Source organism: Protopterus annectens, chromosome 6.part0 (assembly GCF_019279795.1).
Source record: "Protopterus annectens isolate FY-2018-M chromosome 6.part0, PAN1.0, whole genome shotgun sequence".
NCBI lineage: Eukaryota > Metazoa > Chordata > Ceratodontiformes > Protopteridae > Protopterus > Protopterus annectens.
In genome coordinates, this window is record NC_056737.1 from 1,775,737,612 (window position 1) to 1,775,753,049 (window position 15,438).

Consider the following 15,438-nt stretch of genomic DNA (forward strand, 5'->3'; position numbering starts at 1 on the left):
ACAATTCGCTTTAACATGATTCAAGATTGGGATAAAAAAAGTTTTAATTTTCGATATTGTTTTTCAATGACATGATAAAACAAAGACGTGCCTTTCCGGATTTTCATGGTAAACCCACTTACACATATAACACAGTTGTGAGGACAGGGCAAAGTAGCCATTACATGCACAGGTGGAGAGGGGTATAGTGTCTGGAATCAGCAATGGACACCTAGGTGGGACAGGGGATTATCAGGGATGTATACGGGATTATGTTATATAGCCAGGGGACTGGTGAGAATGGGGTATACTGTGTAGGGAGCATAGAGAGCATGTGGTCCTTCCTGACAGGAGTAGATGACCAGCAATGCTGCCAGGAACACAACTCCTGCAGATCTGAATGCACTGTGTATACGTGCATGTGTGACATGATGTGGGACCTATGCTAAGAAGGATGCAGACCATGGATGTGTCCAGCCACAACTGTGTCTGCTGCAAGGAATGGCACTAGTATTAGCATCTACTGGAGTTGACAACAGTGAACCACAAGACTCTGACCACCAGTCCGTTGCCTATGCCTGACCATTGTATACTACACTTCTTGGTCAGTGCCTAAGTCATGCTTCATCAGACAACCCACTGATGGGTAGTATGGAAAAGGCAGCAGTCCTTGAACATGACCTGTCTAACCTATGGGGTGAATCACAGTAGAGAAAGACAAGTATCAGCCACAGAAAATGGCACTAACCCAAGTGCACAGAGGCAGTGGGAGCAGCCAGGTGCCTGTCCAGCACACCATTAAGGTGGGCCATGTTTTGAAAACCATCATCTACTTCATCACACAGGCCATATAATATGACCAGCATCGCTATCATGGCAGTGGTATCATCTAATTGTGTATGGATGATGGTTTGCACATGCATTGCGTAATGTTCATACTGGTACCCATCTCAAACAATGATCAGGAGGCATGGCAGTAGCAAACACCAGCCTGCCTCTCCTGACTCCGGTCCACATGCTCTGTGGATGCACCACTGGCCAATGTACATGTGCCTCCTAAGTAAGCATGCTGGACATAACCTCGCTTTCCACACCTTTTGGTGAGGTGGAGGAGGCTTCCACAGGTAACATTGCTGTGTCAAAAGATATGGTGGTAGTGTGCCCTGCATAGTCTCTGTGTACTGACTGTGTTACTATAAGGCCACCATCACTGTCTGACTGTGGTGCCATAAGGTCACTATCACTGACAGTGTCTGATGCAGTAACTACATCAGACAAACCCTGTTCCATGGTGGAGGACCCAGAAACTACAGTACCTGTGAAAGGAGATAGATAAACATTCATGCGATATTAGTAATATGTGGCAATCTCACCACCCAGTGATGCACCTTTATAACTGATTACCATTATGCAAGGAATTTAAACAAACATACTTTTTGTGGTATGCCATTGTGTCTGCATTCCTGTACAGGAGAGATGGTGCTGTTGAACATACCTGAACTTATGGCACATGCTTTATCCTTAAACTGAGTTACAGACATAAGGTAATACCAAACTGGTACATCTCCACCAGAGGCAGGGGAAAGTGCATCCAGTTCAACTCCCATATCCAGGCCTCTGCCAGGTTCCAAAGTCCATTCTGCCTCCCCAGACAGGGGCAACAGCAACTCCTCCATGCTAGTGAGGGTGGTCTGGAATAGTGGGCCCCCACCCATGGCCATCCTGTCCGATAATGTAGTGTGGGCCTTCTGATAGGCCTGTGAGATGATATTGGTGACCCTTCATAGGATGTGTGTGTGTGTGTGTGTGTGTGTGTGTGTGTGTGTGTGTGTGTGTGTGTGTGTGTGTGTGTATATATGTATATATATATATATATATATATATATATATATAAAATAATAATATATATATATATATATATATATATATATATATATATGAAATACTGATAAGTGGTTGCTTCTAATTATTAAGGAATAAGTGTTCAGTCATATGCAGGGCATGTGAGTCATAGACATCTTTCTTTCTTTCTTTTTTTCTGTCTTTCAGGTCCTGGTGTACCCAGGGCATGTGCTACTGTGTTAGAATCCTTGGTTGAGATGGAGAACTCCAGGAGTGATCCCTTCAAGGGGAGTCAGGGTGTCTTCAGGGGCTAGATTACATACAGAACAGAATGGTCATTGCATGCCAAACCTTGTAGCATCTTACTAGGTATATGGCATGGGATTTTGGGCTTAAATGCAAAATCTCTGTCCCTGAGTTGGATAGACTATTGTCGTTAGGAGGAAAAATGGTCAACAGAACTCTCTCACTTTCTGGGAGAATGAAAAGAACAGTTAAACAAGTGAGAAGAAAAGTTTGATGATCACAGCTGTAGGTGCAAACAAGGTGGGGTTAAAAACCCCAAAGGGGGGCTGCAGGAGGACAGCCCTCCTGCAAAAGAATATTTGAAAAATCCCATTTTATGTAGTTTATCCGTTGATATTTACATCCATGAAACTGTGATAAATATCTGAATTTCTTGACTGTCCTGGTATAATTTTCTTCCGGCTGTAGAAAGTAACCCTTGGGTCTCCTCCTAAAACAGTCCACAGACCTGGTAAAGCCAACTTATTCAACAAAATATAAATACATATATTAATTAAATACTTTCCAAAGACCTCTATACTGAAAATACTTTGCTCCTAACTTGGGATTATGGTAACATGGTCCTGTCATAGCCCACAAATATTCATTGCATTCTTCATTAAGGTATTAAATAGCTTATGTCTAAATGGAATTATTTCTAACAAGAAATTTGCTTTGCTTTTACAGTGGTATAGGAAATACTGGGTGAATGAAAATCAATACCTGACTCTAATGCTAGTTCACATTTAAATTTATTTGGATGTTTTTTATAAAACAAAAAAGTAATAGTAAATAACATTAAAACATATGAAAAATAATTAAAACAATATAGGTTCATATGTTCATAGCTAGGTACTAGGCTATCAGCCCAAGGGCCTAAGTAAACCTAGCCAACAAGGTTCCCTGGCTTATGCCACCCAAGAAAGTTAATTTCCTGTGCCCCTGTCGAGCAGAGCCACAGAAGTGAACCCGGGATGTATTTCCTATTTCCCATCCACTCATCAAGATTTTTCTTGAAGAATGCTAATGAGGAACTTTGCTTGACATAGATGGGCAGCTTGTTCCAGAGTATGGGAAGTCTCTGTGACAGGAATCTATCCTTCCAGCATGTCCTGTTTATTGTGGTGACAAGGTTTAGGTCCCTAGAGCGTGTAGCTCGGAGGGATTGGGATTTCTTTAGGTGTACCATGTCGAACAGCTCTAGGTTTGACATAGCTTTATATTTTAGGCAGAGATCACCTCGGAGTAGGCGATATGTTATTGAGTAAAGCTGGAGTTTTTTGAGACGGTCAGAATAATTGACAGTCGGACAAAATATTATCAAACCACGCCATCATAAGCCATTTCAAATAACCATGTTTTCAGCACCTACCTATTTCCAGCCATAGCATAATGCTCGTAACCATAAGATAGTAAGTTCAATGTATAAGGCGCTTGATAATAAAAAAGCATGAAAGCCAGAGGTTTCCAAGTTTATCCAAGAAAGTGCTAGCAGCCCCTTGTTGGCTATACACAGTGCCCATACTGGGAAGGAGGAAGTGTAGAGATCCTTCAGGTGGCAGGATCCGAGTCAATATGTTGACCAGGTGATATACCATTAAGTAGCCTTGCTGCAGAGTTTTGAATCATCTGTAATCAGTCCAATTCACTGTTAGTTGTTCCCAGATAAAGCGCAGTGCAGTAGCCCAATTTGGAGGAGACCAAGGCATGCACAACAACTGAAAGATCAGCTTGAGGTATAAACTGGTTTATTCTGGTGATATTTATCAAATGAAAACAAGATGAATTGACAAGGACACTTAATCCTGAAATGTAAGCTGTGAGTCATGAATAAAGGTATGATTCATACCTTGCTAAAAATTCAACCTTATCCATGCCATATAAGATGTAATTTGGTAATAGTAAGGCAAAGGAATCTCTCATGGTTGCATGAACCAATGCTAATTCTAGCAAAGGCATAATTCACACTGCAAACTACACAAAGGTTATAGCCGTCTCAGCCACTGTCCTGCTGTGCACATATTCATGAACAAAATGTCATCCAACTGTAAGTGAGCCATGCATCCCAGTAAAAAATATGTAGTGTATTCAGCATGCTCAATACACAGTAAATATGATAGCATATCAAGCAGTGCTAAAAATGGGCCACCAGCCCTGAAAACAAAGACATAAAGCTGGACTCACAACAAGGCAGCCTGTGTATCACACTTTAGTACAGCACAGCAATTACTTTTATTTATTTGTTAAAACAGGTGCGTACACGGCAACCTCTCAGCCTACAGCAGGAATATAGGGAACATAGCATGGAACATTTCCCTGTGTGTGTGTGTGTGTGTGTGTGTGTGTGTGTGTGTGTGTGTGTGCGCGTGTGTGTGTGTGTGTGTGTGTGTGTGTGTGTGTGTGTGTGTGTGTGTGTGCTTGTGTGTGTGTGCGTGTGTGTGTGTGTGTGTGTGTGTGTGTGTGTGTGTGTGTGTGTGTGTGTGTGTGTGTGTGTGTGTGTGTGTGTAGTATAATTTGCATTTCATTATGACCTTACAGTCTGTGAAAGATGTCAGTGATTCTAAATCCTGTTAAACACTATTGGACAGTAAAGATTGATGCTCACCCATTCTCTTGGACAGTAAAGTTTGATGCTCAGCTATTCTCCATCACCAACACCATTGTTTTCTAGCATTGTTGTTGCTTATTTCTTCACTGAAATGGAGCTGTGCATCAGTATCCAGTTATGTTTATCCACATTTGTTTGTTTGTACACCAGCTATGCTGTGCATTCTTAGCAGCTTTATGTTTCTCATTTTGGGTGAAGCTATGCATGCTTGACCTTTGCTCTTACTTAGTTGTGATTAGTCTATAACATTGGGAGTAGAGGTTCACCCTCGATTTTCTTGTGTGGGAAATATCAGGGCCATCAGTTGCAGGCTCGCAGTGCATACAGCACTATGTTAATTCCTGCTACGCAGCACATAGTCATGATAACTATGTATGAAATACTCTGGCAGTGTAGTCAGCACAGCTAAGAAATGTTCTGGCACATTCTTAACTTTAAGTTGAGGGGGAAAAAATGTTTTTTCTTTGAGACCTGTAGCAAACTGCTGCCTTTTGTGAAGTATGTTTGCTTTCTTCAGATGTTAATTTCATAGAGCAATGGTGCTCCCCACTGCATACCACCATACCTGTGAATCCCAACCCATAGTACTTAGGTGGATATTTACAGTAACCACAGGTGTTATGGACCTAGCTAAATGAGCTAGAAAATGGAATTATGAACTAATCAGCTACTAACACTTCCTCTTATTAGTAAAAGGCTGCCATGGTTGCCAGTGTATGCAAGGAAAACTTGACATGGAGCTAATGCCACATGTGACAGGGTTCTCTCACATGTGGCTGGGTTCCTATGCTTGTTGTTTATTGGTGTGCATAGTATGAACCTAATTCATTCAGAATAATAGACAGAAAGGCAGGTGGCTAGACAGGTAAATGATAGATAAAAGAGAGACTGATAGATAGATAAATAATAGGTAGGTAGATGGACAGACACACATAGTTAAGAAGGCTTTGTGGTTATCCTTCACCTCCGTGGCTAATTATACCTAATATCTATAGGTCTGGTTGGCTTCATTATGTTTTAGAGTTCCTTGTTTAGATTAGCAAGAGCATTTTTGGCATATTGAGTTAAATTTATTTTATTTTTTTTTTGTTTTTGTGCAATGCATTTTTATTAAAAGCCTATTTCTACTAGGGCTGTACCATGGAGGCTTATTTTGCATTTGTCACCTTAAGAAATAGTGACAGATGCATCTTTGCAGCTATTTACACATGGGTAGAATATGGCACTAAAGAATCTTACATAAGCACTGAGTTCGTTAACATGGAAGGAGTTTTTGAATTTAGCCAGGTTGTCAGTTTTAGATTAGCCTTTGTATAATCTCTGAATACTGAAGTATTTCAAGTTGTTTCAGAATTCAGTCTCATAGTGAATGTGACTGATTTGGGGTCTGATTTAACCAAGGGGGAATTTACAAATTGCAGGGGAGCAAATCTATGATTTTGTTACCCATGGTTGGGGTGTAGACTAACTGGTTAACAGAGTTTGTATTAAGGAAGTCCAGAAATTTCTAGGCATAAATGAGGATGTATAAGTCTCCCAGTTTATTGATGGGGAGTTGAAATCTCTTAGGAGAATAATGTTTGGCTTAATACACAGGGACCCTTAAATAATTAGGTAGAAAATGTGGGCCAAGGAGGACATGATGGGGTCCTATCCTTAGTTATGATATGATAACAAGGTTTATTAATAGTAAGTTGAATATGGAGGTGTTCACTATATTTGAAGAATTGAATATTTAACAGACATAAAAGAGCTGGAAGTGGGAGCTTTAGAAAAGGGCAGGAGCAAATTATATAGACTAGAAATAAATGCAAATTGTGGGAACAATACATACAGAATAATGTTCTGGAGGAGGAGTAAGGTTTAAGGGAGGGCAGGAGTTGAGCAATTTATATAATGCTGGACTGATTATAGTTATTGGCATGAACAATGTAATACGTAATGTAGATAACTGGGAACATGTTAATATGCTTTGTTTTCTTTTATATAAATGTATGTTTGCCTAAGCCTTCAGTCATAATGTAATAAAGGTGTTAAAAAATCTGTGTCCTAGTCTTTTCTAGAAAGACAAAAGTTAGAAACAATACTTTATATACTATCCCAAAGGCTCCATAGGAATGACCTGCCTTACAACTCAAAAGCAGTTATAAATATGGAGTTCGTAGAAAAGCTATTTTGTTATACTCATCCTACGAATGCAAACAGTTACAAGGTCTAATAATAAAAAGCAGCAGCAACTGGGCTAGGTAAAGGTACTACCTTACACAACTGTGTCTACTGTAGCTCTGAAAAAAAATACCATCATGATTACTGGCCTATGTAAAACCCTTGATAAAGAAAAGTAAGGATAGTGATATATTAATTTGGCCAGAAGACATGCAGATCTAATATAACAACTTCCTGTCAGTATGCATGCCTTGCCTGTACATCTATGTGACATCTTTATAACAGTAAAGCAACAGGTAACCTTGCTTATTATCAGAATTAGTCTATCAACATGTAATGCTACGATGCAGTTGTAATGCAGGTGTCAGACAATTCAACCAGAGGAAAATATGTGCTATCTGTAAAGAAGTTGTAGCTAGAAATACTGACATCACCTATTATTCTGAAGTTTAAATTCCACAAAATAATCTAGAAATCCATTGCTTGTCTAATTTAAGTCTTGCATTTTTTATGTTTCAGCATGAGGTTTGTGCCAACAGCAGCATCCCAAATCCTGGTTTGTTTCCTATGAACAATGAGACGATCTCCGTTAACATCTACAAAGGGGTAAGTAACAAGCAGTTATTAAATATGAAAGAGTTCAGTTGTTATGTGATAGCCATACAGTGGAGTTGCATAGTATGGCACAAGACTGAAACTCTTTACGCCTATGCTTGCAATTGTTATATAATAACCAATACTCTGATGTGTCTTAATGTGCCAATAAGAGGAAATCGTTTATACAATTATATGTAGGCATTCTGCTAACACTTATTTAAATTGGGTTTTCTCTTCATTTATGCTGATAAAACATAGTTACCTTGACAGACTTTATTATAGAATATAACAATGTCATATCACATTTCTATTTTTTATATGGCTTAATATTTATTTTTTGCAGGAGAGGTCAACTGATTTTGTGACTGCAAATTTGCAGTAGTGAAGAAGCATAACTAATATTACTTACCGGCATGTATTTCCCATGTGAATAATATTATGGTTGATTTTATTTTACATATTGGGTAATGTGCCTTAAGAATGTCTTTAACTCTTCACTTATCTTCTCATATCTGTAAGACAGCATCCATAGAAATCAAAATAAAATTCAAAACCATTACAACAGAAACACAAGCATCCTCTAGTATGCTTTCCCAGTGGTTGTACTGAAATGTGTATAATTTTCTAAGAAAATGAACCATTGTAATGTAAGAATACATATGATAAGTATCAGAGCTTCTTAACTATTTTCAAATCATGGCGCAAATCATTAAATATAAACATGTAAAAACTGATAACTATGCCAAACTTCTGTATAATTAGCTCACCTCACCAACCAATCACGCATCACTTCACAGGGAGACAACCAATAGTATTATTTTAGGAAATGTACATTTGTTTCCATAGTATGAGTGATTCTTGAGTACATATGCTGAGATTCATAGAAGAGCACTATACTAAAATGGAGCAAAGCAGATAGAGGAATGTGTCCCACAGCTAATCAGATATGAATTAGGGCCAACGCAGCACTGACATACCAAGGAAATGACTGCAGAGTAATGTGGCAGTTGTAATACAGGAAAGACTAGCATTATGCTGGCACAGTAGTTGAGCAACACAGATGGGTGCATGAACAATGTAGTGGGCATCACTGCCATGACAGGTTGGCATGGCAGTTTGTGCACCTTCAACTGTACAGTGAAGTGTCACACAGCTGCCACTCCAGATACTTTATTGCGATTCAGAGCAGCAAAATGCCAATCCAGTTCATCAATGGAATGGGGAAGAAATAGGGAGATAGGAAAGAGAAAAAAGCAAGTAGGGGATGGCCCACAAGGGGAACCACAAGGTGTAATATCAGTAACACCAGCAGCAAAGCAATACAAAAGGGAAAACAAAGGCAAATGTAGAACCAAAAATGTTTAATACAAAACACCAGGATTGAGCACTTTCATAAACCAGTTACTTCATCAGAATCAAATCAATGAAGAATAACACCATCCTATTATAGCCTTCCACTTAGTCACATGTTATGCAATTACAACTAATCACAAGTTTCTTAAAGATCCAAGCACTCCAAATATAAAACCCCCCACAAAAACAAAATTAAATCATTGTTACACTTGCAAATAATGCTCATAAAACTTGTATAAAGCATGAACAATATCAAACATTGTAATAAATATCATTAATATAAATATACATATATATATATATATATATATATATATATATATGGTGCAAGTTTATACAAGTTATGACTTCGGCCTTAAAACACTGGATATGGATAATCCCTCATTTAGACCAGGGTGGATAGTGGCATTCAATTGGAACTGCCAACGCAGTTTTCTTTCTTCTAAAATATCACCCCAAGGACCCCCCCCCCCCAATATCTTGCAACACTTCCTTTGATACAAAAAAAATGAAAATAATGATCGGGAAACTCCATAATGTGTTTGGCCAAAGCATTGCTACAGTCCCATTTTCTGATGTCAGTTTTGTGCTTGTATATGCATTCCTTTATTTTTCTCTTGGTTTTGCCAACATAATAACACTGGCAAGTTTGACATATAGCAGCATATACCACCCCAAAACTATCGCAATTACATGGCAATACTTGCAGTGGCCACATTTGTATGTGCCTGCTCTCCTGTTACTGCAGCCATACTCACAATGTATAGAGGCTTGTTCCAAAAAAATTTTTTATTGTTTTGCCCCTCCTGAACACAACCATGGGACCCTTACCAAGTTTTTCCCCAGTATCCTTAAAAAGAGAAAAGAGCTGCCAATTTTTGAACAAAATATCTCTGACTTGGGTAGCTTCATTGCAATACTCAGTAACAAAGACATGATTTGGCCTAGTTGAATCGCCAGGCCCCCCATTTTTCACCACCGGAACTGTAGTATAATTGGAATGTATTAATGGTACTGTATCCCCATTCAATCTTCTCCGAATAGTGTCTTCACAAATGGGAGCTACCAAAGTCTCAGGGTAACCCCTTTTGGACAACATGTCTTTGAGTTTCTCATATTCCACTACTAATTGATTGGTATGAAGAGACCATTCTGGCCACTCTGACAAATTGGCCTTTGATAATTCCCATTTTTGGTGTAGGGGGTGATTGTTCTCATAATGAAGTAGGCCATTAGGGTCTATATTAGATAGTCAAAGTTCCGTAACTCCGAACACCAAATGGTCGAACCATTAAGTTCGAAGTTACAGAACTTTGACAATGCAAAAAAAAAAAAAACACAACGTACAAAACAATAACTTGTTGTAAGAAGGGGACAAGCCCCCCTGCATCCCCCACACCCCCCGCTACATAAATATACCAACTCCAAGATTGCACCTCATTGAAGTGAATGGAAACCTCCGCTTACTCAGATTTCCATTCAAACGCTCAAACTTTAACAAATTCAAACGTATGGTCTCGACCATATGTGGTTCGAACTTGTAAAAGTTCGACTATGTGAATGGAACCCAGCTATTACTATATGTAGGTTTCCTATAAATTGTACTAGCCCATTTCCCCTTGATAATCCTTGGATATGGTCACAACTAAATAATTAATGAACTCATCATGGACCATATGGGTAAACCTCAAGAAAGTGGTGGAGGAATTGAAGAATTCCATGAACCCCTCTATTTCTGCCAAAAAAACTATCCCAACGATAAAAATATCATCCAGGAAATGTAAATGCAACTTCCATGGTTTAACATCAAAGTGTCTAAACAGAATATGTCTTTCCTACTGTAATAACATGATGTTAGCAAAAATGGGGGCACATAAGGCCCCTATTTCTACCCCTTTTATTTGTTTGTAGTACTGTCCTTCCAGGAAAACAAAGTTATATTTTAAAACCATTTCCATACAAAGGACTAAAACATTCACTGTGTCATTGTTAAATTCTGTGTTGTCACACAAAAAGTTGTGAAACCATTCAAGCCCTAATTCATGGGGTATGATATTGAATAGTTCCATGACATCAACAGTCAAAAATAAGCAGTCCTTCGAAAACTCAAAATCCTTAAATCCCACGAATCTTTGCAAATATGATCAAAGGGCTTCAAAACATCTTTGAGCAAAGTGTCTACATATACCCCAAGGGGGTGGATTGGGATGCATAGGTGGACCAGTGGTGCATTTGTGGATCTTGGGGATACCAAAAATACAAGGCACTACTGGTTGTAAAACTTGTAAAAACTTATGAACTTCTGTTGTAATTTCACCCATATCAAACATGTCCTGCAAGAAAAAGTCAATTCTACGGTATGCTAGATTTATGTAATTTGAAGATGTTTCTTCATAAAAGTCACAGTTCGTTAAATGGCCCATCATCTTGTATAAATAACCATCTTTGTTCATAACCACAGCCCCTCCCCTTTTATCAGGCTTCCTGACTCTCAGCCTTTTGTTCGTGGCTAATTCCATTAACAATTTGAATTCCTGTGGACTTAGATTGCCTTGGCTAATGTAATTATTTTTGCTTTTAACAAGGGCTCGAAAATCTAACTCAATCATTTTCTCAAAAATAATTAAAGGCATAGGTAAGCAGGGATTGAATGTACTGCTGTGCCTTAAAACATTATAAAAAAAGCCAGTTTGTCCATCCAAAATCATCCCCAAGTTCTACCTTCTAAGAATCAATTTTAAGATGGGCTGAGGGAACAAACAATTCCCCTTTACTAAGCAGTTCAGCATGTTCAACAGTGCACTCATAATCACAGTTTAGTGGCCACACAGCTGCCACTCCAGATACTTTATTGTGATTCAGCACAGCAAAATGCTAATCCAGTTCGTCAGGGGAATGGGGAAGAAATGGGGAAACAGAAAAGCAGGAAAGGAAAGAAAAGCAAGTAGGGGATGGCCCACAAGGGTAACCATGAGGTGTAGCAGTTGGGAGGAAGAAAGGGCATTTTTGTTATGGGGTAGAAAGCCAAACTTACAATATATAACGAATAAGGGTACGTGAGGAAGATGGTTGGCAAAGGGACAAGGGCAGAAGGGAAGAGAAGGTAGCAGCAGCAGAAAAACAAACATAAAATGCAAACAAAGGCAGATAGGGTAGTATATACAATAAAGGTGAAGGTAACAGTTCATGGGAACAGACTAACAGAGTGTGGACAGCAGGTAATAGAGACAGTCGGACAATGAAAAGGTAATGAGAATAATGTAATAAGGAGGGGAACACCTGGATATTGAGAGGGTGTGGGCAGGGACAGATGCCAGTCCAGGGAGCTTGTGCCATGGCCATGCTGAGCCACTGTGATCCAGTGGTCATGGCCTGCCTAGAGATCATATGACTCAACAAGCCTCATCAGGAGGCTCTTGATGGTGCTCAGGCATGATTTATCAGCACACCTCATGAAGCAGCTACCAGTTCTGCCCTTGTCGCTGATACCAGGAGGTGATGGGAAACCCTTTAAATCCACTGCCAGAAAATAAACCTGTTCCCCTGCCCCCTTCATGAGATTTGGCTGCTGAAGCTCCCATGAGGCTGTCCTCCATTCCACCTGCTGAGAAGCAGACCTGGTGACCACTGATGGCTCATTCCAAGGTGAATGTTGTTGCTCCATGATATTTATCATAATTGGATTTGCAGAAGAATGACAAAAAAGAGAACACATTACTACATACATGTGGTAGACATGCAACTGCATTTATACAGTGGAGTGACACAAACACACACACACACACACACACACACGCACACACACACACACACACACACACACACACACACACACACACACACACACACACACACACACACACACACACACCACTGCTGTAAGAGTTGCTCCCATCTCCTGCTAAGTCCTTCCCTTTTCAGCTGCTGTTCCTTGGCCACTGTATAAGAAAATACACACACCTCAGTATATAAGTATACCAGGTCATGCAATAATTAAGGGAATACTGCTTACTATACACATCTGTCATTCTCTCCTTAACTTCTGCCTCCCACTGCTATAGCAGTTCAAGGTGGTGTCTCCTGTGGTCACTGTATGATGTTGGCACTGCTCACCAAAACAGGTAATGCAGGTGGAATCACTCACCATCCTGGCAAGCTTGCGCCAAGTATCCACTTTGCAAATGGGGACATTGTACCCCTACCCCCAGCAATTGTTTGTGATGGAAGAACAAGAATATATTGTTCTTCTGGCACAACATTCACAAGTGTGGTTCACAGTGCCTGAAAAAATTCTAACCACCGAACTGGTTCACCCAAGGAGCAAAATGGAATCCTGATGTGCATAGACTGCATGTTCAGACATCAAATAAAGTGCAACTCAGCACAGCAAAAAGGTGCTGCAAACCTTTGTTATACTATGCCATGGTGTTATAGGTCCACAAAGGTTGCCTACGCATGTGTATTAGTAAAATACTGATGGCAGACAATTTGCCTGATGATGTACCCCATCATTGTAATCAATACTGTGGTATGTGAGAGTAGATATGCAGCACTCAGGTATGGCACTGTAATGTCCAGCTGTCATAGTGACACAGACCATGGTCATGTGGCTCCTAGGTGAAGCCTTATGGATATTTTTATAAAGCAATCCAAGAAAGGAAGCATGAATCCATAGCTACCTATTCCTGCCCCACAGTATGTTCTAGACACAGTGTGTCAAAGAATAGCAGATCCTTCATAGCCTAGAATGCAAGGCACAGGTCTACTTTCAGGAAGGAATATGAGATCAAGAAAATGACTGATCTAATGTTGTTAATCTTCTTCCCATTCATCATTGATGGATTTGGTTCCAAGCCCTCGGAACCATGTCGGCCAAATACCAAGCTCGTATACACCAAAAACTCTTGAGCTAAGTTGCTATCCATAATGCCCTTCTCCCAATTACCTCAGATCTCATTTGCCACATAGCCATTTAGCCACTTTTCATCGAGCTCTCCAGCTAAGTGAAATATTTTTGATATTTTTTGAGTGTTGCTTGGACTTTTGTCACTTTACTAGGACAGTATACCCTTTCTATTCTTATTGCTCCCCATCTAGCCTAATCTTCTCACTTTAGCTCTACCCATTGGGTAATTCTTTACCATTGTTGGTAATGCCCTCTCCTACCATTGTGGTATCTCTTGATACCATCGCTGGTATTTTCTTTTCCTTCTACTTTCTGTGTGTGTGTGTGTGTGTGTGTGTGTGTGTGTGTGTGTGTGTGTGTGTGTGTGTGTGTGTGTGTGTGTGTGTGTGTTGGTTTTGGATGAATATGTCCAATAAGAAAGGAACATCGGGGTTTAAACATTGCACCTCCTGCAATGGTAAACTACACAACAGTATCAAATCATGATGACTGCATTTATTGTCTGGGTGTTTTTCATTTATCTGTGGAACTCCTTGTCAGATATGTCAGATTTTTAGTCAGCGGACACTGAACAAACAAAAAAATAAGTTAATCTTGAAAGGCCTTGTACCTACTCCTTTTGCAGAGGCTAATTCTGTGTTGGAGGTTTCAACCCCTCCAGTTAAATACAAAAAATGGCCACATTCTGATCCCTCCTCACCTTCTGGTGAAAGAGGTAAGACTTCTAAGCATAAGGCCTACAAGACTTCATCAGAGCACAGAGCCCCTTCTTCGGCTCCGACTACTATGGGCTTGTCTTCTGGTCCGACTTCTATTGGGATGCCTTCTACCATTGCAGTGACAACTAGTGCCTCTGTGTCAAAGCTGCCTCTGGCACTGACTGTTTTGACTATGGCACCGTCCTTAATTGCTCCAGCTCCACCTTCGGTGCCGACTTCTCAGGAACCGATACCTGTGATTATGAGTGTCCCGTCGACGCCAACAATATCCTCGCCCTTGCTACCTGTCTCTAAACTAGAGACCATGGTGCCATTTTCTCAGACACCACGGACCAAATACTCTCCTTTTCTGGACCTGTTTGCAGGACATGCTTATAGCCCCTTCTTGGACCGGCCAGATTCTCCTTCAGGAGTATCCACTAGACCCTATCCGAACACGATGTGGTGTGCTTGTTGGATCAGCTGTTGACAGCCAGAGGGATTCCGTATGGGCATAAGACTCATCCCTATTTGGGACCGGGTGCTGTCCTTCCCAGTACTCCCATGTATTCTCCTTCTTTGGACCTCCCGGTACCGAAGCTCTCTGTTCTGACAACTATGGTGGAACCCCGCCTTGACACCGACATTGCCTGTCACTGAGGCCCTGAGGTCAACTCTTTGGTTTTTGGTTCCGTCAGAACCATCCCTTCCTCCAGCTCATGGTTGGGGGGGGGGTGATTCCTCAGTTGAAGCCACGGTACCGAGTACCTTATCGGTGCTGTCCTCGGCTCCAGGAATTTTGCCCCGCACCAATCTGACTGGAGGTTCCATCCTTGGGAGTGAGACTGACATTGCAGGGTGTGACCCCGGTTCTGAGGCTGTCTTATTCAGTTCCAGGCTCCCATTCTTCTTCGGGCGGGCCTGCTTTCCAGATGATGGAGAGAGTGCTTGCCTCCGGAGGCACTCCACCAACATCGGAACTCACTTCTGCTCTCTCTGAGCTA

General features: G+C 40.5%; 1 protein-coding gene across 1 annotated transcript in view; it reads left to right on the forward strand.

Annotated features, from left to right (window-relative positions):
- Positions 1–15,438, forward strand: part of LOC122804931 (natural resistance-associated macrophage protein 1-like) — a 757,143-nt gene that overhangs the window by 529,376 nt on the left and 212,329 nt on the right. The window contains exon 10 of the mRNA XM_044075149.1: positions 7,400–7,486. Coding sequence (XP_043931084.1) covers positions 7,400–7,486 — 87 coding nt within the window. The remainder of the gene's footprint in view (positions 1–7,399; positions 7,487–15,438) is intronic.